Here is a 23,370-nt window from a genome sequence, read left to right on the forward strand (position 1 = left end):
GTCAGTGCACATCAATTTTGCGTTGCAAAAAGTGCTCTTGTAAACCAGGCACTCATCAAAGATATGTGCATTAGAGTACATGACTAAAATGGTCTGTAGCTATTGCATAATACGGGTTGGACAGTAAAATTCAACATTAAGATTTATGCATATTACCTGCTTAATTATGATAAGATATATTTTCTTACAATAAATAAAGTGAACGTTGACATAATCCTTGTGGGGGGGGGGGGGGTTGACCCCTTTTTATGCACTGACTGCCTTGTGTGTCCTCATATATTTAGATTGAAATTCGCTCCATTGCGTTTGCCCTTCATAATAATGCGCCCGTGTGTGCATTTGCACTAAACAGAGTTCGCTCATGATTGTGAGACCACAATCATTAAGAGGCTTACTGTTGGGGGAAAAGATCTGCAAAATGGCTTACAACAACTTTGTAATTACGACACCGCTGGTGCTCTGTTTCATAGCGGCTATTTCCTTGGTTGCTGCGTCGTCTGATGATGTCACCCTCGATTTCATTGACGTCGGCACGGTGACGGAAGATGTAAGAATTGACGGGGACGACGTCGCAGTCAAAGAGGATGCTACACGTGACACGGTGGTCGAGGAGGAGGAGGAGGAGGAGAGGTCGGCCTTACATCAGTTGGATCCTGTCGAGGTTGGTTTCAATATGGTTCAATATGTACAAGTACGCCGTAAAACCTCGGGGGGGGGGTACTCACATATTAGGACATACGGGGGTGTGCCGCTCGAATGGGTAACTTTTTAACAAAAATCCCTTAGCATGGGTCCCACTTTAAACATAAATACCATTACATTTCCGAAAAACACCCCCAGAACACCCGAAAATTGTGAACAATGGGTCTTTTTTCGACAAAAATGCCCCCAAATGCCCCCTGTTAAGGCCAACAAAAAAAAAACGTTTGGTTGTCCTCGACCGCCCGCTCGTCATTTTCGGGCTGCTCGTATTTTTTATTTTGTAAAATATATATATATATATATATATATATATTTTTTTTTTTTTTGGGTAGCAATCTTAAATGCCAAACATACCATTTTATGCATTTGCAAGGATCAAAATGCGTCCCGTTGCCAGTTTGGTCTTTTCAGTACGCAATTAGGTATTTATTAACCTTGCCATTTTGATTTTTCTATGTCAAAATGCCGTTCATTCAAATCAGGTTCTGAGCATTCTTAAACTCATTCTAAAGCCCATCTGTACTAGTTTACAGGAGGGATTAGACCACCCTGCAAGGTCACTGGACAGGTGGTTATCTCATCAAATCAGCTCTCAGTTAATATAAAATAAAGTGGATCATGGGGGACCAATGGTCACCGATTAGGCATTGTTTGCTACATAGAGGGCGCAAGTAGCTATAAGTAGTACAATGGAGATTTAAAAAGTGCTGTATTTCAAAGCCCAAAATACTTTCTGTGTTGGTCTTGATATTCATTGTACCATATTAAAGTGTTTTATAGAATTTGTTTGTTTAAATGCTTGACAATCCCAATGATTTTTTTTTATAGAAAAACAATTATTAAAAAAAAAACAAAAAAACAAATCCGCCCACCCGCCCCTACTCCAGAAAAGCAATCGAGGACAACCAAACATTTTTTTTGGGCCTAATGGGTAGGGGTTTCGAGGTATAACATGCTTAGATACCGTTTCACCACTCGATTGGAGGGGGGGGGGGGGGACGTATCCCATCGTGTCCCACCGTGTTCCCTGTAATTACGCTAATAGAGACTTTTAGATTTGCACGACGAACTATTGCCTATATAACACATATGAAACAAGTCGAACTTTGGACGCAATTTGCCACGCGGTTGTAAGGTTATAGGTCAAGCACACGAAGGATAACAAGCATGAATTATCATAGATGAGTTCTGAATGGTTCACTATGTCCATTTTAGCCACCCCCCCCATCGTAATTTTTCCATTTAGTATAGAATCATTTTGCTGAGGTAAGCAAAAACATGAATATTCATGATTGCCATGGACTATTCGATTATTTACAGAGGGGTGCAATTTTGCACCACATTAAACTCCCCTACTTTAAGTCAAGTATTTCATTGTATTATGTAGTTTGGTAGGTTTATTTCACTAACTATTTAAATATCAGAAATCAATAATAGTTTAAAGATATGGAAAAGGTTCTTGTATTTTATATTTAGCAAAGCAATCTCACATACTAAATCAATATCAAGTGTCGTCTGATCCGCCGATTGCCGTCTGCTAAATAAGGCACATTTATCTGTGGACTGTGATGTAAATCGATAGTTTACTCGTCATTGTAGATTGATGAATAGCCATCTGTCATTATTAGTCTTTAATTGTTGACACACATACAATTACCACACACACGAACACTCTCACTTCCCCTCCCCAACACACCATTTCCGCACACCCGTTCACCCAATGGCATACACCCTGCAACATAGTGGAACATTCTAGTTTGGTAGTGCCTTCGAACTAGCTACGTTTGTGCTGGCGAGCGAAAATGAGACAACCGGAGCAATATGAACATGGACTGCCACGTGTGACATCATTTTAATAAATATGACGTCCTTTAAAGGTACTATGTCCCTTTTGCAGCCAACGTCAAATTCTGTAGAACTTTGCAAGAATTGTGAATATGTCACGTATGTCCTATCTGTGAAATGTAAACGTTAGCAGTGTCCTGATATTTAAATTATGCAAGGAAACCCGTTTACTTGCTAGACTTCACTGTCAGACAATATTAAGTGACTGACTGGCTTTTTTTCTTCTCTGATAATAACATACATAAACTGAGCTGTAAAGGGTACATGATCATTAATTGTCTACATCAATAACCCACATCTTGTGATGGCCCAAATTAAACTGATTGAATCTATGCGCAGCATAAATCGTATGACCATTCGGTACAATGGTCTGAAAATCAAGACTATTACTTATTGGCTCTATAGCTCCTAAGTCGATTTGACAACTAAGAGTCATTATTTTCCCAAATGAAGACATTTTCAAGCCCCACCTTTTTTTAGGGAAGTTCTAAATTAGTATTATCTTTCAAATGCCGTTGGAATTTAACCTTTTCATTTTTTGGGTCTGCAAATGGGACATAAAATTACCTTTAAGGCACTGGCAGGGCCCGGCAGTACCCTAAAAGGACGTCACATAGCCTTAAAAGGATGTCACACATATCAGTCTACGTTCTCGTCGTGCAAATCTAAAAGTCCCTAATCTTACAACGAGTGCATGGCAAGGGAAAGTGGTGTGGAGTCAGTTTTGGAGTCGAGTTTGCAGTATGACTAAGGTACTGCAAGACAATCCAGGGCCCATATCTAGCATATTCATAAAATCTTCCTAAGCTATAGTTGTAGCTATAGTTGTCAACTAATTACTACATAGTTGAAAACTTGGCTTAGTAAGGTTTTATGAATATGGGCCCAGGTGCCCTTTTACCAAGCCTTACATGGTGCCCGAACGCTCTGAATGCGAAGGAAAAACATTGTTTCCCTTCATATTCCAACTTCAATAACTTCAAATATGCATATATTTTTGTAGGTTGCAATTTTTCGTCATAATTATGAATAATTTATTAAATTGTAAAATTTAACAATTTTCGTAATGTAATCAAATTTAACGAACAAATCTTTGTTAAGTGCAATGTTAGAAATTATTGCATTCACCTGTTATAAATAAACGTATTTCAACAGTCAGAATGCGAATTATGTAGGCCTACATTAATATTTACTAGGTAGGACAAACACTGTCCTTGCCCTACCTAACCACACGTAAAGTATGCAATACGCATTTTGACTAATAAGATAACCATTGTAACAGGTCAACTAAAATATTTTGTAACGTAACAGGTAAACGAAGTAATTTGTAACAAGACACTTAACAAAGACTTATGCATTACATGTGATTACATTACGAAAATGGGCTACTGCGCTGCTTTCTCAGTAGCCTAAAACATTGTCAGGATTATGCACACACATACAGAGGCACAAACACACACACATACATTGACTATCTCTACCTGTTTGACAAGAAATAATGAAAATCGTAATGTGACCAATTGAATGCATGCATTAAAATTCACATGTCTATGTGAAATGCCTTGATACGAATTATTCCATTCATCTGTTCCAATTAATTGTATTCCAATAATCAGAATGCGAATTGCATGTATTATTTGTTGCTACGTAGGACAGACTTTAGAACATGCCCTACCTAACAAAACGTAATATATGCAATTCGTATTCTGGCTATTGAAGTAAATGTATTCGTGACAGTTGAATGGAATAATTCGACATAACTCACTTTACAAAGACGTATGCATTACATTTGATTACAGAGGTACCGCCCACACTCCTTTTATATCTGTGTTTTGATCTATGTTGCTGTACATGTATTTAGGTTGGCTACGTACGAGAGGTAGAAGTTGCCCCAGGAAGAACCGTTCAGCTAAAGACTGTAGCCACTAAGCCGCCAGCATTTGGTAAGTTTGAACCTATGAGGATTACAATCTAAAAATGCCTGAAATCATCATGTTTCTAAATGTTGTTAGTGGGTGAAGCGAGCGAGTATGAAAGACTCTATATTTTTTTTTTTTCGGTTGTTGGTTAAAATATGTATAACCTAATTTCTCTCATGGTACTTCCAGAGATGTCTTGTGGCAGTGACATCCAAGGGTTCTACGGCACCCTGGTTGAAAATTGCTGTCCTAGATGGTCAACATTTTGGGGGGCAGATTGACCAGGCCAATTCAGAGTGGAAAAATGTTGCATTTCACGTGAAACGGACAAACATACATACTCTCTGTCACGTATGTCCTATCTGTGAAATGTAAACGCTATCAGTGTCTTAGTATCAAAATTATGCAGGGAAACCTGTTTACTTTCTAGACTTCACTGTAAGACACTATTGAGTGACTGACCGACTTCTTTTTTTCTACGGTAATAACATACATAAAATGAGCTGTAATGGGTACATGAGCATTTTTGTCTACATCAATAACCCACTTCTTGTATTGGCCAAAATTAACTGATTGAATATTTGCGCAACACAAAACATACGACCACTCGGTACAAGGGTCTGGAAATCAGACTATTAAATTAAACGTCTGCTATCGCTAAATTCAATTCTCGCTACCCCAAATAGCGATTCTGCCGAGATCCGGGGAAAATCCTGAAAACGCGCATTGCATTATGGGATAGCTTTTCGACATTACAGCTTCCTGTGCAGGCGCTATATTACTAGGCGCGATAGCGCAAACGTAAAACGCCGTCGCCACACAACGTGTATGCACCGAATATGTCGTCTGCTCGGTCTTGTTTTTTTTTCGCAAATATTTCAACGTTTATTTGAACATTTCATTCGTTGTTTTTTGCGTCTTTTGACATCAGTGACGATGGTTTTCTTTTGTGAGGCTGCACAGTGCTGGGCTCATGATTCCAAGCGTAAGAACCCTGAAAAATGGGGGTGGATGAAGGCCGTGACTTGGGTGAAATTTCCCACCGAAGCTGGAACACGAGCGACATGGCTGCGCTTCTTTCGCCGCAAGGACAAAGTGAATTTGACCAAAAAATCGCGGCTTTGTTCGAGACATTTCGATAAGGAGCAGATTGATCCAGATGGTTATGCCAAAGGCTATCCCAAATACTTTTTCTGGAATAATTTTGGTCTTTTAGCGTGCGTGAAAACTCTGCATGCACAGCGAACACAAGCGCTAGCGCCAGCGGGATGGGACTCTATACCGGAAGTTGTAGTGACGACCCGAGAGAGTGAAAATTACCTCGTCTCGCGAATTTCGAGATTTTCGTACATATTTAGGGTAGCGAGAATTCGAAACCGTACGGTCGTTATTTTCCCACAAAAAACAATTTCAAGCTCTTTTGTTTTGAGCGAAGTTCTGTTTCAGTATTATCTTTCAAATGCCGTTGTAATTCAAACTATTATTTTGGCCTGCAAACGGGACATTTTACCTTTAAGTGAGAATATTCATTTCCATTATACAATAATCAATAAGATTATTAATAGAGGATCACAAAACAATTTTTTAACAAAGACATTCATCGATGGTAGTTAAGGATCATATTTCAATCATTAAGAAAAATTGATAGTATGTTACTATATCAATATTAAGATAAATGCAAAAATTTTTTGTTACTGGTGATAAGAAAATCATTTAAACATCATAAATTATCAAGGGTTGGTTACACGAAGGTGTCGGTGTCAGGCAGTATTGTTCCAGACAATCTATGAATTGAGGAATTAATATGTGAATAAAATATATTACGGATTGTATTAGAAGCTAAATGATATCGCGATGACTCACACAATACAAATGGGTGATTTTGCCAAAAACGATTCCCGGAGGGGGAGGGGGGAGGGGGAACTTTTTGAAATAGGGGATGATTGAACATGAGAACAAGTCCCCCCAAAACACCAACAGTCACACGCTCACATCTTTATATGAACCTGCAATTTCAACCTATAATATAATCACTCTATCTAAGCTTGATTAGGCATACTTTCTGTTATTGTTATCATCACCATTAACAGTCATACAAGAAACATAAATTTAAACTGTTTACGCGAGTAAAAAATTTTATAGTGTAGTTTCCGTTCATTCATTGGTGAGAGATCCACGAGATCCGAATGTTTAGGTTGCCAGAGTATAAGGCCATGTATGTAATGTAATTGAGTTTATACGATATGCATATTTCAAAAGAGGTATATGAATGTCTATCAGGTGACCAAGTTTTGTAGTTTAAGTATGCCAAAGATAATTGAGATATACATGTATTTTTTTTTTTTAAACAGAAATATTTAATCTGCTGACCCCTGATGAGTGCGATCATTTGATGAATCTTGGTGAGGACCAGGGACTCCATCGCAGTCTGACCATCGCGTCCGTGTTCAATGTGAAGTATGGCCTCTACGCAGAGGATGGGTTAACGCTGGTATACAACGTAGCGGAATGGAACCAGACATTTAACACCTTCGATCTTAACAAGGATAGGACAATAGATTACAAGGAGTTGCACAGATGCTTGCCTGTACTGAAGGATCGCGACGTGGAGCTGAGCCTGGCTCAAGTTATAAGGTAATTGATATGTGTTTCACGAGAAACACGTAGCGGTGTTTTGGTCTAGTGGATAACTAACTCACCGGACAACGGATCACAAGGTGCAGGTCTCAAGCCCCTGCAACAGTGAATTGGAAAATAAATTGCAACACGAAATGAATGCAATAGGTACATGGATAAGCAACGACAGGTTGCATTTAAATACAGGTAAAACAAAGATTATGATTATAGGGAGTAAACAAAAACTTAGTACCTGTAGTAATGACAGCATCCGCATCACTTACGATGGGGTTGAAATCAATCAATGTGCAAGTTTTAAATGTCTCGGGATAATAATAGATAAACATTTATTTTGGCATGAACAAGTTGATTCAGTATGTAAAAAAATATTTGCCGGTCTTGCGATGTTAAAAAGAATTCGACCTTTTGTAGAAAATGATACTCTAAAATTATTATATACATGCCTCATTCAATCACAGATAGATTACTGCTGTGAGATATGGGGAGATCGTTTTAATATACATGTAGATCGAATTACTAAACTACAAAAGAGGGCAGCCCGTCTGATCCTTCGGTGTAATATTTATAGCCCATCTAAGGAAATGTTCTCAAGTCTGAATTGGATACCTTTCAGATATCGAATAACTTGTTTCCGTTATATATTTGTTCATAAATGCTGTCAAGGCCTCTCTCCTGATTACTACTCAAATTATTTCCAAGAGTTAAGAAGAAAACATGATAAAAATACGAGGCAAGCCGCCAGACACGATCTTGTCGTTCCCAAATGCCGCACTGAGTACTGCAAATACTCTTTATATTACCTATGTCCAAATTTGTCGAATAATTTGCCGGTTATTATACGTGAGTTGCCCTTTGTAGTATCTTTCAAATTTAATCTTAAACAATATCTCAAGTCATTGGACGTATAAGGGATTTTATGGCACCTAGTTACTCCAGGCGCGGATCCAGGATTTCTTAAGGGGGGGGGGGGGGAGGCCCAAATTTGAAATTATGCGAGCCAAATATTAGTCCGTAATGGTGACCAGCAGTGACATAATTAGGGGGGGGGGGTGGGTGCAGGGAGGGGCGAGTTTCCACCCATCCTCCGCGAAGTGCGGAAGCTTTGACATTTCAATAAATTATTAGAGAAAGAAGACGATTCGTTGTACCATTCCCAAAAATAATCCTCGTCTGAATTATGTTTCCCCCATCCCGCGAGAAGAGCGAAAACTTTTACGTTTCATTAAATCGTTAGAGAAAGAAGACGATTCGTTGTACCGTTCTCGACTCTTAATCCTTGTCTAAATTCAGTTCCCCCCCCCTCCCGACTCCCGCGCGAAGCACGGAAGCTTTGACGTTTCATTAAAATATTAGAGAAAGAAGACGATTCATTGTACCGTTCTCGACTCTTAATCCTTGTCTAAATTCAGTTTCCTCCTCCCGTGCGAAGCGCGTAAGCTTCGATATTTCATTAAATCATTAGAGAAAGAAGACGATTCGTTGAACCGTTATGACTTTTAATCCTCGTCTAAATTCAGTTCCCCCCCCCCTCCCTCACCGCGCGAAGCTTTTACGTTTCATTAAATCATTAGCAAAATAGACGATTCGTTGTACCGTTATGACTTTTAATCCTCGTCTAATTTCAGTTCCCCCCTACGTTTCATTAAATCATTAGAAAAAGAAGACGATTCGTTGTACCGTTCTCGACTTTCAATCCTTGTCTAAATTCAGTTCCCCCCCCCCCTCCCGCGCGCGAGCGCGGAAGCTTAGACGTTTCATTAAATTATTAGAGAAAGAAGAATATTTGTTGTACCGCTCTCGAAAATAATTAAGTTTCCCCCTCCCGCGCGAAGCGCGGAAGCTTTCACGTTTCATTAAATCATTAGAGAAAGAAGACGATTCGTTGTACCGTTCTCGACTCTTAATCCTTGTCTGAATTTCAAAAATGTTCTTTGTCTATTCCCTTTTCTTCCTACGTCCTTTTCCTTTTCACTCCTCTATTTTTTTGGCCGGCGCTAATGGGGGGACCACACCACCGCCCCCTGGCTACGCGCCTGCGGTCAGATGAACATATGTTGATACCTTGTCCGCCCCGGAACCTCAGGGGTTTAAGGTTTTAATTTACGGTCAGATTAGCATTTAGGGGTCCGCTTTAGGGCCATAGGCGGGGTCCAGGGAGCAGAGCCCCGGAAGTTCAGGAGTTTTAGGCATTTAATTACAGTTCAGGAGTTTTAGGCATTTAATTACGGTCAAATGAGCATTATTTTGATACCTAATTGTTACAGTGGCAGGTCACTAATTGGCTTGGGGTTTAGGGGGCGGAGCCCCGGAATCTCAAGGGTTTTAGACACTCAATTACGGTCAGATAAGTATCAAGGTGCCCGCCTAAGGGCTCTTGGTTGGGTCCAGGGGGCAGAGCCCCCGGTAGCTCAGGGGTTTTAGGCGTTTAATTACGGTCAGATGAGCATTTTTGTTATCTTATTATTTGTGACACTGGCAGGACACTATTTGACGTGGGGTCCAGGGGGCAAAGCCCCCTGAAATCAGGGGCATTAAATGACCGTCAGATGAGCATCTAAGGGCCCGCCTTAGGGCCCTAGGTGGAATCCAGGGGGCAGTGCCTTTGGGGTTTTAGGAATTTAATCATGGTCAGATGGCATATTTTGATACCCATTATAATGTGACACTGGCAGTTAACTATTTTTTCTTTCTCGCTCTATTTCTTTCTATTTCTCTTTAATATACTTTTTCAAAGAATGTGTGTGTGGGGGGGGGGGGGGCTCGAGGATCCCGATCCCCGCCGTTCCACGGGCCCTGATATGTAGGCATTTTCTTGCTTGGCTGTAAATTTAGGAATTTGTCATTTTCCAACAAACGCATAAAGTGAGGAAAAATCTCGGAAAATTATCTCATTTCAGCATTATTTGTAAACCACCGTTATGGAATTAGAAATGAACCACGTTTGAATTCTATTTCTCCAAAGCCTCCCCCCTCCCCTATCAGTACGCCAGTGCCCCCCCCCCCTCCGGGGCCTTTTGCGCCCGCCCCGATCCACAACTTGGCGGGAAAATTGCAACTGATATCCCCCTTCTTTTCTTTTCTTCTTCCTCTTTTGTCCCTCCCTTTATCTCCTCTTTTTCTTTTTTCTTTCCCTTTCCTTCCTTCTCTTTTATTTTTTGATTGGGGGGGGGGGGGGTGGGGGAAGGAGGGGGAGGCAACAGCCTGGGAGGCAAGTCCTTTCGCCCCCCCCGATCTCCTTCTTCCCTCTTTTCTTTTATTCTTCCTCTTCTTTTTTCCCTTTCTCTCCTCTTTCCCTTTCCCTTCTTTTCCTTCTTTCTCTCTCTCCCTTTTTTTTTGCGGGGGTGGGGGGGGGGGGGGGGCAAGGCCCGCTCGGCCCGCCCTGGATCCGCGCCTGAGTTACTCACCAATAGTCTGTTTCATATTTGTTTAAATATCTTTATTTTCTGTTACTCGTTATTGTACTTTAAATATTTGATTATTCTATATTGCAAACATTCACCTTGATATATTTCAATGTTTTTACATTCTCTTTTTAAACTATTTACTTGGCATTATTGTGTATGTACTTTGAATGATTTTATTTGAACATATTGTGTTGCATTCATGTATGTATGTTTTTAGGGGCCCCATGGGAGACCAACCGATGTTGAATGGGCTACCCCGTACGAATAAATAAATAAAAATAAATAAAAAAAAAACAGTGTGCTTTGGCAAGAATTGACCTACATTTGCCACACTCGAAGTTAATGAGAACCTGGCAGGAACTAATTCCCGTCCCGGTTGTGATCTCATCTAGGTTGAGATCGAATTATTTTTTATTATCATCATAATAATTATTTATTTTAGTATTATTATTATAATCAGTAAGTAGTGCGAAATTTCTAGACAATGAATATTAAAAAAAAAAAAAAAAAAAAAACAGAAACGTGTAAATCGACCTTTCGATTGACTTACGTCATGTTCGCATTGCATACCCAAATGTGCATCAAATATTTTTGTGAAAATGATATCATGGTTTATTTAATTAATTTAATTTATTGTCTATATCTAGTCCAAAGATTTTATATTTGTGTCTATTGGAGAGGTGTGAGATAAATTTTGAATCTTCAATCTCGATTACGAAGGCTTTTGATGGATCTTGATCTGGATTCAGACTCTAATGGCGTCCTCGACTTAAACGAGTTCTGGGCGATGATGACCCGGAGCTTGGATGACCAGGTCGATCAGTGGCTGGGGAGACTGCAAGCTGGCGAAATTATCACTGATGATAAAGTCAAAGGTCAACATAGAATAAGCGAGCAAGCTTGGCTTCCTTTTATCACGTCAGATGACCAGCTTTTGAGAGAGCTACCATACAGGTAAGATGAAAAGATTTGAATTAGGAGGTCACAAACTCTGGTCATTAAGATGTGGCAAGTTTTACAACCCCTTCCTATATTGATGATTTTAGTCATTGGCCATATCGAGCTGACGAATTACGTGGAGGATTCGTGGTATTAATGTGGTTCATTCATTTTCAATCCCGAGGTTGAGGGTTCCAATCCCAGCCCGACACTAATGTCATTTGACAAGAAAGATGCAGATGAAGCTTTTCTGTTGCTAGACCCTAATGGCTAGCCATACAGTACCGAATATTTAGATCAGGAACGTGACGTCATCATTTTTTCATTGTCTATTTACAATTATTATCATTATGAATAGTATTATTATTTTGTTATAATTATTATTATCAATGTTTTAAATTGTAGTTATTAGTATTGTTATTGTTATCATTATCAGCATCATCATTATTATTACTTTTATAGAATTTCAGCATTAACAGGTCTCCATTCAGACATTGTGCGGTCCAGTGAAAGCATGCAGGTAAAAGTTGCTTATATTTCTCAAAATGATTATCTCCCGAAAGAAAATACTTAAATCATTGAATTCAAATCAAATGTACTACCAAATATTGTAGCTCCATTTGCCGACATGCCAAGTTATGTCATACATAGCCCAAATTAATGTGAAATATTGGACCCAATTATACTCACTTACACTGTTCATAATAAGTAAACATATCGGATTAAATACTCTCTTCGAAGATGAACTTATATACAAATATGTCTAGTAACTATGAAGTTGATGGTAGAACGTTAAGTATCAATATTTTTGATAGGGTACTATGGCTACATGCACGATAAGTGTTGCTTAGGTTGATTATTACATATATTTTACATTAGTTTTTTAAAACAAAATGTACCTCACAACGAAACAAGAAGATAACTCAAAATTCATATTTTATAAGCATCGGAATTTGATGCCTAATTAAGTTACGGCATGCTGTTATTCAGATTCTTTATCAATGAATAAATGATTCCTCATACGGTTTCTTTCTCAAAATTAATACATCACAGCCAAAAACATGGTAGGATATATACTATTTTGATTGGTCAAGAAGAGATTGAATATTCTATTACCCTGTTTTTTGTATGGTATGGTATTTATTAAATCATGCATTGCAGTCAATATACTGAATTGCACATGGATATACATTGCATTTTAAAAAAGAGTGTACAATATAAAACAGTATCATTTACATAATTATATGTACACGTATATTTCACGAAGTCATGTTTATTCTAAATGTTGTAGCAAATGTAAAACAAAAGCAAAGATACGAACAAGAAGGAAAATGGGAATATGTACCTAAACAAAATGTGAATTCAAATTGTTAATTCCCCATTCTGATAGGTAAGAGCGTATACGTATTATATACCTCATAAATAGATTCATATTCACTGATGGGTCAAAACTATATCACATGACATTGCACATCTCGATCTATCATTGATTCAGAGGGTTTTAGTGTTCTATCAATTGACCTAAGGTAAAAAAAAAAAAAAACCTGTGATAGAACGCGTAATCCCTCCACGACTTTTGCACATACAGCGCGTACGGGATTTCAAATGCCTCCAGCGGGCAACTCCCTAGGAGTCACGGCGCTCACGCCGTGCAATTTACGCTGAGCAGCAGTCACTGCACTACCCTATTGCAGTACTTGTATAGTACTTGTATGTTGGATTTCTTTTAGCGTTGGATATTTGAAACATTTGAACTTCGAAAGACTGTAAATATGTTACATAGACTAGTTGTATTTCCTTTCATTTCCGAATCAACGAAAAGGATGAGGTGTATCAAACAAATCTGGACTGCTCTGTAATCGGATGGTGGTGGAAATTATCACTCCCTCAGTGGTGTTCATACCGGCCCTTCTATCACCCCTCGGCTCCTCCTCGAGAGTGATAGAAGGGCCGTATGAACACCACCTTGGGAATGATAATTTTCACCAAAGCATCCTCATGAGCAGTCAATATTTGTAAACTGTTACCCTTTAAAGCCACTGTTCTGATTAATCAAGAGCAGGTTGCACGCTATTACCCTGGTGGATATTACCACGCCCACTACGACTCCGTGGAAATCGACCCTAGGACGAGCTGCATCCAGAGCATGATGACCTTACAGAACGTCAGTCATACCCATCCTAAAGGGAGGATATGCAGGTACAAACCACATACCACTACCACCCCCCCCCAAGTAAAAAAAACACCCTACTTTGATTGTTTCTCATCAATGTTTATCTTTCTCGCCACGACCGTTTCACCCATCCCCTTTCCCTCAATCCACCTATAGTATTTTAAGATAGATTACTCTATTAATAGGGTGATCACACTGCCTGTGCAAACAGACTGCCCCGCGAACACACACACACTACAGCAGTCAGTTGGTAGAAATAGCAATTTTTGTAAATGTATTAAAAAAAAAACAACAATATTTTTGAATTTTTTCCACATATATTTCAAGCATACCTTTAACTACAATTCTGTGTAGTTTCATTGTTATAGGCATGTGGGAAATATGTTAATTATTGAATTAGAATATTGTCTTTTCAGCCATGTGTGACATGGCCCGCTGATCGCCCATTGACTCGCGCTGCTATTCTGTGTGGTGAAAAAAATGCACCTCAATGTATAAAACTCCCCTACAAAAATGCAATATCCTCATGTGTTTCACTCATTGAATTAATTTGTTATTTACACTCAAGGTAGCCACAACTGCACTGGGGTCACTAAAGTTTCTGCTACTCTAAAATTCAGTCCCTGTGGAATGTTATGGCCTGTTAAATGGTAACTCGGAAAATCGTCATAAATCCTCAAATCTGACATCTTTGAAAAAGGCAGATACGCTGTGATGTAGCTGAAAGTCTACAAATTCTTATCATTTGATCGGTTTTTCTGAATTATTTGTGAAACATATGAGGAAATAGCTGTGACGGTGATCCAAGTATCCATTGCAAAAATATTAGGAGTTTAAGGTCAATATTTGGTGTAAATATGATCTATGAATATATGATTTAAAAAATGCCCCAAAATGAACAGTTTGACTTTCCTAACTTGCATAATGAGTGTGCGAATATATAATTAGCTGAAATGACCTAATTTGCATATATGATGAATATTCATGATTTTATTTTATTACAAATAAAATATATCTCCATACCTGTCTGATATACATAGGTTTCACTGATGTATCATGTTCGGTTTTGATTTGATTACATATGCGCATATTACTTAGGCGGACTTAGTTATTTTCACAACTTTTTTATATCTGCAGATTCGCAAAAATGGCAAAAATGACTTATTTTGTTGGCTTCTGTTTTCAAAACGGTAATAGATATATGAATTTTGTTGTTGTATTTTTTACCAAAAAGATGATATTTTAGTGTCTGATAATTTAATTTATTATTTGTGTCCAAGAAAATGATAAATTAAGTTGTCAACTTTGTCGAATTATGTCATTTTTGATAATTTGACCATTTCTGGCAGGTTTTTCGGTAATTTTGCGATATCAAAAAAATGGTATAAAATCACAACGCATTGACCGATTTCAATTCTGTTTTTTGTTTTTTGAAGCTTTCATAAAGCTTGATCATTTGCAACCATCAAATAACATGTGTTTGTTGTAATTATTGTTGGTGTGCTATACCTACTGTTAACCTTCAAAAGACACTCATCTGTCACAGTCGTACAGGGGCTCGTGTATGGCAGTTTGTCATCACTGTCTGCCAAGTTGGAAATATATTGTACAGTGTGCTCCCTTGTGTTGCCTAATGTACTACACATGTAAAACACATCACGGTATGCTTGTTTGCAAACATATCGTGGAAACACTCATCACTGATATGATTACAAATACTTTACCCTTGCCAAAACTAAAGTCTTTTTTAAATGTCAATTGTAGTGTAAACATGTAAATATGACCTCTGGTGGTATCGCTTGCTGGAAAAGGTGTCAGTCAAACGCTTTTTTCAATGTACAATGCTAATATAGTTTTCAAATGAGATAAATTTTAGTTAAATATCGGAAAATCAGAGGAACATACATGATGACGATGGATTATTTAAATATGGTAGCTACTCTTAGTAGAACAGATAACAGTATAATAATTAGTTTTCTAATATGACCAAAATGAGAGTGCTTAAGATAAGTATATATACGATATGTCTTGTCATAGGTATTTGGTCCTAGATTGAATTTGAACTAACTTCAATACCTTATTTGTAGGTACATCACCATCATGACATATTTGAATGACGTCGAGGAAGGGGGTGAGACAGCATTTCCATATGCTGATAATGCAACATACAGCGCTGAGGTAAAGACCTGGGCCCGTCTTTAATATAAAGAGTTGCGATTGATCCGAATCAATCCGAATCAATCCAAATCAATCCGAATCAATCCAAATCAATCCGAATCAATCGCAAGTTTGCAGTCTCCTATCTCTTTTGTGCATATTTGCAATTGATATCAACTAAATAATTGATATCAACTGTTAATGAGACGGGGCTAAGGGTCCTGTGTCATAAAACTTAACTATTAATATCAACTGCCACAAATCTATTAAACATTTTTCTGAAAGAAAATTTAATGCAACTCCTTTAGTAGTTCAGATCATTGTGAAATTGGAATTAGCTACAAGTTTATAACGAAACAAAACCCATGAACATCAAATCCGAAACTTCACACCATGCTCTGATGTTCATGCATCAAGAACTTGCATCTGCAATTATGTAGAGGCTAGATGCCGTTTCTAGACCCCTCTTGTGCATCATAATGTGCCCAGTTGCTTTTGATTAGAGTTGCGGAATTAAAGCATCGTGATCGTGAAGTCGTTTGAGTGATACGTAGTTTTTTTTCTAAAATCAGGATAAGCCTCTCTTCGGCTTTGGATAAACCCCTGCAACTCCTGAAATCTTTCATTTTATTGACTGAAGACAGCTTTTTACATATTAACTAGCATGTATTTTTGCAACCACTTAAGGTTGAAGTATACCCTTTTTCTTGTACATTCCTCTTTTGAGTTTTCTATTAGTTTTGATTTGTAGCAGAGTTAAATCCCCCAAAACATATAAGAACATATTATACTTATGATGAGACACGTCAGAAAGTGCTTGACATGTACTTGATGCAATTGACATTAATGATTCACTAGTAAAACTTTCTAACGTTTTTAATTCATTTAGGTTGCTATTGAAAATGAGCCAACCACGACAGATCTGAAGAACCATTGCCATGATGCCAATATGGTAATACACCCTGCCAAGGGCAAGACTGTCATGTGGTATAATCACCTAGTCGATCCGGAAACAGGTATTTCCAGTGGCGTAATGAGCGAAAACTTTGTTGGGGTCAGAACTCATCAAATCCGCATCACCACCAATTAGCATAATGCAGGGGCGACGGAGCGTCTTCGTCATGATTGTGATTACACCAGGGGCGGCGATCCCGGGGGGGGGGGGGGGACGGGGGGGGGGATAACACGTCGCCCCTCAGTTTTTTAGGGGGGGGGAGAGGATCGTCCCCCCTCAAAATTTGAAAAAGTGCCCCCCAAAAATGTATAGCAAATACTGACTAAAGACTGCAACACACTTTTAGGCTCTTGAGGGCCCAAGAGTGCAGTGTTTAGACACATAAAAATGCAAAAATCTTCTCACTCGGTAGCTACGCTCCCTTGCATAATATCCTTCAAAATTTACAAGTAAAAACCGAGAAAATTAAAGTGTGACAAAGGTAGATTGCTTGTTTTTATACTATAGTTTTGCTAAGGAATGTCATTTTTTATTACAAAAAAAACTTCAAAAACCTGTGAGGGGGTAGTCACTTCCGTCACCTTCACCCCTCTCATTCACCATGCTCCCTCGCTCTTGCGTTCCGGTGGGGGGGGGGGGGGGGGGGCTTTGGGGCCAGTTCCCCCTAAATGAAATTCAAACGTGGTTTATTTCTAATTCGATACCAGTTCGATTCGATTTGATTTACAAATGTTGTTGAAATGGAATGATTTTTCCCAGAGCTTCCGGGGCTCTGCCCCTTGGACCCCACCACGGGCCTTAAGGCCGCGGCCCCTGGTTGCTCATTTGACCGTTATTAACGCCTAAAACGCCTAAGCTTCCAGGGGCTCTGCCCCCTGGACCCCACTAAAGGCCCGAGGGCGGCCCCTGGAGGCTCATCTGATCGTAATTTAATGCTTAAAACCCCCGAGCTTCTGGGGGCTCCGCCCCATGGACTCCACTCCAATAAGTGACCTACATGCCAGTGCCACAAATAAGGTATCTAAATATGCTCATCTGACCGTAATTAAATGCCTAAACCACCTGAGCTTCCGGGGGCTTCAGGGCTCCGCCCCCAGGATGCTTATCTGACCTTAATAAATGCCTAAACCGCTGAGCTTCATGAGGCTCCGCCCCTTGACATCCGCGGGGGCTTTGCCCCTCGACCCCGAGCCAATTTAAGCTCAACTTTGCTTTGCTTTGCTCTACCTGATCGTAAATACTTTAGCGCCCCCCCCCCCCACTTTGAAAAAAGTTCCCAGGGCCTGCGTAACATGTAAGAGTCATGAAAAGAAATCGCCGCCCCTGGATTACACGAGCAGTATTGATATCAATATTTGTTTTTCTTTACGTGGTATAAGATACTGCTTAATTAAGCAACATACTTTGCAGTTGGGTGTTATGGTCTTTATATTAATTTTCGAGCGAGCGAGCAAACATTTTAAGATTTGAGGTCACAGTGCGAAAAATTACATCTTATAAAGAAGACAAAAAACTCCGCCCCTTGACATCCGCGGGGGCTTTGCCCCTCGACCCCGAGCCAATTTAAGCTCAACTTTGCTTTGCTTTGCTCTACCTGATCGTAAATACTTTAGCGCCCCCCCCCCCCCCACTTTGAAAAAAGTTCCCAGGGCCTGCGTAACATGTAAGAGTCATGAAAAGAAATCGCCGCCCCTGGATTACACGAGCAGTATTGATATCAATATTTGTTTTTCTTTACGTGGTATAAGATACTGCTTAATTAAGCAACATACTTTGCAGTTGGGTGTTATGGTCTTTATATTAATTTTCGAGCGAGCGAGCAAACATTTTAAGATTTGTGAGGTCACAGTGCGAAAAATTACATCTTATAAAGAAGACAAAAAACAAACCCTGATAAGTATTAAGCACAATATAATGAAGAAAGACTGAAAAGTTCTTTAATAAGTAACAAAATTACAACATCTGTAAATGCGAGCTCTAGAAAGAATTAAAGAAACAGCGGCTCTAAATCGTCTTAAATTAAGAGTGCGTGTTATGGGAAAAGGAAAGTAGGCATTTATCAAAAGGGAAAAGGACAGTTATTAGAAAAGAGTAGGTGCTCGTATCAAAGTAAAAAGGCAACGAATTATCAGAGATAAAATTGGCCCTTCTTGCACCTTAAAGGGAACAGAGATGAAAAAAAGGCACATGTGAGAATGGAAATGGGGAATCTGTTGAAGGGAAAGGATAGCTATCAGATTTTAATAGGTGCATTTTATCCGATGTTAAAAGGGGCATTTTGAAAAGAGGGAGGGGCTCATATGAAAAAGGAAAAGGGGCACTTATCCGAAGGAAATATGGCACTTATTAGAGAGGAAAAAGGGCATGTGTCAAAATGAAAGAGGCTCTTATCAGAGTTGGAAAGTGGCATTTAAGAGAAAGTGAAGGGGGTTATTATTAGGAAGGAAAAAGTACACTAATTAAAAAGGAAAAGAGGTACGAGTCAATTAAAAAAGGGGAAAAATATCAGAGGTAAAAAGGGGAATTTCTCGCACCTGAAAAGACGTAGTCATCAGAGATGAAAAGAGAGGGAGAGGACAGTTATTAGAAAAGAAAAGGGGCACTTGTCCTATGTAATTTTTTTGGAGGTATCTTAAAATTGGAGGCGCAGTTCCCCCCTCCCCCTCCTAAATCTATTTGGGGGTCGACTCCCCCCCCATCAGTACGCTAGTGGGTATTTCTGTCGTACAATTTTAGGAAGGGAACTGCTAAATGTTCATGTAGTTACACATATTTAGAACATGGCTCTAAGTGCTCTAGGGGGCATTTTGACATTGAAGGGAGTGGCGAACCCTCTTGTCAGTACAGCTGATTGTATGGAAAGCCGTTAGGCGCAAATTTCTCGCTGCTTTAATCAGGACTACGGTTGCAAAAGTAGCACATTTTGAAAACGATATTCCTCACAAAAATGGCAAAAGAATCAAAACCCCTCGAGAAAGAATTTCCTACCTAGTAAATTAATGGCCAATTGGAGAAACATTGCTTGACTAAAACGTGTGAACGGAATTCTAAATTCTGTCTTGTGCATCACTTCCTGGAAATCTTCTCCCGTCGCACAGCATCATATAACTTCTCTTATTTTATGTATATGATATTTTCAGGTTGGCTAGGGGCACAGGATAAATATTCTCTACATGGTGGATGTAAAGTAATGCGTGGAGTCAAGTGGATAGCGAACAACTGGATAGCTGTAGATGACGTATACAGTCAGTTAGTATTCCAATTCATTCCCTTACCTTGCGCGTCTGGTATATCAACGATGATCCCCCTATATAATTATTGTTCAGGCTTCCAACAAATCGATGTGCATGAGGTGTGCGCGCACGCGTGTGTGTGTATGTGTGTGCGTGCGTGTGGGTTTGTGCAAAATGTCATATTTCGAGTTTTTGTGCGAAATTCAGGGAGGACATCAAGTGCAGTCCCACCTGTTTACTTTCGATATCTTAAATCGTGACCCGGTATGTCAAAACGATTGCGGAGAAATCCATGTTATTGCCATTTTGATTGAACACGCTTCTTGTTTTGTCCAAAAACGCCTCAATTCGAAACATAAACCCTAATAAAGAACTTTAGGTTTTTCGAAAAACATAACCATTGTTTTTAGACGTCAGCACCTATTGTATGAATATATTTGGAATAATGACCCAAAAATCTATTTATTGCCATTTTTCTGAAAAATCGAGGGCACTTTTGGGATGCCTGAAATCATCAAGACACCGAACGGGAACCCTATCATAGAATATGAGGTTTGTTTGCCAGAAATAACATCCATAATCCTTGCACATTTTGAAAGAAGTTCATTTTCCCCCTAATTTTCACGAATTTTTGGGAGGATAACTATTATTGACTTAAATTTGCATTCCATTGTTTGCAGTCGTCAGCACCTACTGTATTCTTTTTATTTGAGAGGTTTAGGTTCTTCCATTAAGTTTTTACACATACCTCGGTCAAAATAAGGGGAGGTAGAGCTCGAAGATTTTTTTTCGGGGGGGGGGGGGGGGGGGTTCAAGCTTCCTCTCACCCCAAAAAACTCGAGAATCGCCACTGGAAGCAGGTACAGTAATTGACTTGAAATGACACTACCTCGTCTTAATGAAACTGCAATATATTAATCATCGTCATCATCATCATCGTCATCATCAAATGTTATTAATCACAGCAAACTATAACGTATTTATTAAATTTGCGTTTGCAGGCAAATGGAGTTTCATCAGATTTTTTTCGCGAAGCACGCAGTAGAAAGCGATAAAATAAAAACAGACGCATCCACTGTGGATTCTTCGACCGGCACACAGTCATTCAGTGATGATATCAATATTGCTTCTTCAGAGACGTCAAACGCAGATTCAGAAAAAGCCAAAGCACAACGGGAGGGCGCTGTTCAAGATGGAGAGCCATCAGACGGTCTTGTGGATGGGTCACATGATACAGCTACAGGACCTGGCGGACGGAAGGGGGAACTCTGATCCCCGTCCCCCATCTATTCGTTTTTGAGGGATTTTTGATTATTTGTTTGTTTATTTTACCTGAAGGCTAAGAAATCATATGTATGCTTGTAAGTAAGCAACTAGGGGAAAGGCGGCTTTCAGAAGAGAATTGATGTCTTACCGAAGGGCACTATAGCGCATCGTTAGGTTCTTCCGGTTTTTTTACACATACCTCGGGGAAAATTTAGGAGGTAGAGCACGAATCATTAGTATTATTATTATTATTATTATTGTTATTATAACTATTGTTATTACTATTATTATTATTTTTAAAATTATTTTTCTTAGGGGGGGGGGGGGGGGTCTCAAGCTCCCTCTCCTCCCGAACAGCTCGCCATCATCGACTTGGTTTCAAACCCGGGCATGCAGGGAACTCCCGGTTAAGAGAATACTGTCCTACCCCTGAGCCAACGCGCAACCCCAGATTAGATTAAAGGGCAATACAACCTCGTATAAAATAAGTTGATTTGCATGAAAGCATACAGATAACAGAAACAGAATGGCAAAATGAATCGGACCAACAGTATGGAAGTTATAAATGTTTGAAATATGAAATCACTCAAATTGGTAGTTCGGTCAGTGGATAAATTATCATCAATTTCTGTTTTTCTTGTCATTACCTTCTCCTTTGGGGCACTACTCAAAAAATATTTTAGATAGCATATTACTATAGGTCCTCTAAAAAGAATGAAATCTCCTGAGCAACGAATTTTTAAACAATTTAAATTTTAGTCATTTTATATGTTGGAACAGATATGAAAGTAGTCTGATATATTCTTATATTTTTAGTCAGATTTAATTTAAACTTTCATCAGTTTGATTCTCTGATTGTTCTGCTTTATTTTAGAGTAGTTGTCTATTTGGGTTGGATTCCCCTTTAATCATTGCGTGCAATAGTGACAAGTTGAACCATGGGCGGCGATTTCTTTTCATGATCGGGGGGGGGGGGGGAGGGGACGAAATGCGAGGGAAAAATCTGTATCCCGTTGGGAGGGAGGGAGGGGGTGGGAACACTCTAAGGCCATGTTTATCAACTTTTAACGACTTTGAACATGCCGGATACAACACTATAAAGGCAGAATCTAGCGTGTAACAAGTTTTAATCTGACATTTTGAAAAACTGGTTACTCCTCTTCCCTTTTAAACGGTAATTTAAATGTTGTAGTTCCTAGAATGAAGTCGGGCTTAGTTTGGATGGGAGTACGTGGCATTGATCTCCAAAACCCCTACTTATCTTTACGGGTCATTTGGCAGAAAAAATGCGAAATAATGTGAAGTAATGTTTGCATATTGGAATTGTATAATATGGTTGAGGTATAATTCTGAAGAAAATAATATGAAAAGTATATGAACTAAATCTATTTCCTTGGTGAAATCTCAGAATCCTTAGGGCTAAATAAATTTATTGATAAAAAAAGGTATTTTACGATTTTTATTAGGTTTATCTTTTTGTTATGTACAATCCAAACCGATTTATTAATTGATACATTTTGCGTTCCACACTATATTCGGACATGTAATGTTTCGTTTTCGCTGCTGTAGTCTATTTGATATGAAACATTTTAAGTTGTAGGCCACTATTTGATTAACTTGATATTTCTTTTGAAGTGCAGTGTTTCAGAAACAAAACAGTTTTTTATTGGATAAACATATTTTGCGTTTTATTCGATTTACCTGCTTCACAGTTTTTTCAAAGAGTTCCCCAAATTTTCGCGTCACTCTATTTTGTCGTCGATTAAATTTGTTTAGTGCTTCGTTATAAATAATGTAATGATATATTTTATTTCATTTTAGCGTTTAATCTAATACTTCGTTTTATTATGTTTTTTGTTTTTCTTTCTTCTTCTTCTATTTTTTCATGGGGGAAAGTTTAGCATTATATCGCGTTCAAGGTTTTATGTTGCTTCTCTTGTTTATAGCCACTTTTGAGTAGTCAGTAAATTTTATTATACTTATTTATGTTAATATTTTTCTCAGTTCTTTAGTTAGTTTAGTTTGTAGGCATTTTAATGTATGTAGTATTCTTATCTGACGAGTTTGTTAATTAAGGACATACTCATAAGTTACTCACGAGGGACCTTAATTCCACAAGCCTTGCTTTCAATCAAGGTCA

At 38.8% G+C, this 23,370-nt stretch overlaps 1 protein-coding gene across 1 annotated transcript; it reads left to right on the forward strand.

The window, feature by feature from the left end:
- The first annotated feature begins 355 nt into the window (after positions 1–355).
- On the forward strand, positions 356–21,454 carry LOC100893458 (transmembrane prolyl 4-hydroxylase). The gene is made up of 10 exons (XM_030994181.1): positions 356–661; positions 4,409–4,490; positions 6,818–7,100; positions 11,228–11,461; positions 11,909–11,966; positions 13,509–13,645; positions 15,707–15,797; positions 16,666–16,792; positions 19,872–19,980; positions 20,966–21,454. The coding sequence occupies exons 1-10, from the start codon at positions 362–364 to the stop codon at positions 21,234–21,236; spliced, it is 1,692 nt and encodes a 563-aa protein (XP_030850041.1). The 5' UTR covers positions 356–361; the 3' UTR covers positions 21,237–21,454.
- The last annotated feature ends 1,916 nt before the right edge of the window (positions 21,455–23,370 follow it).

The sequence above is a fragment of the Strongylocentrotus purpuratus genome, unplaced genomic scaffold (genome assembly GCF_000002235.5).
Source record: "Strongylocentrotus purpuratus isolate Spur 01 unplaced genomic scaffold, Spur_5.0 spur5_scaffold_21, whole genome shotgun sequence".
In the NCBI taxonomy this organism is placed as follows: Eukaryota; Metazoa; Echinodermata; class Echinoidea; order Camarodonta; family Strongylocentrotidae; genus Strongylocentrotus; species Strongylocentrotus purpuratus.

Excerpts from the sequence above, each read along its gene's own strand:
- LOC100893458 (XM_030994181.1), top strand. The coding sequence starts at position 362 with ATGATTGTGAGACCACAATCATTAAGAGGCTTACTGTTGGGGGAAAAG. Across the intron at positions 13,646-15,706 it reads CCTAAAGGGAGGATATGCAG|GTACATCACCATCATGACAT; the intron begins GTACAAACCACA and ends CCTTATTTGTAG. Across the intron at positions 15,798-16,665 it reads ATGCAACATACAGCGCTGAG|GTTGCTATTGAAAATGAGCC; the intron begins GTAAAGACCTGG and ends TAATTCATTTAG.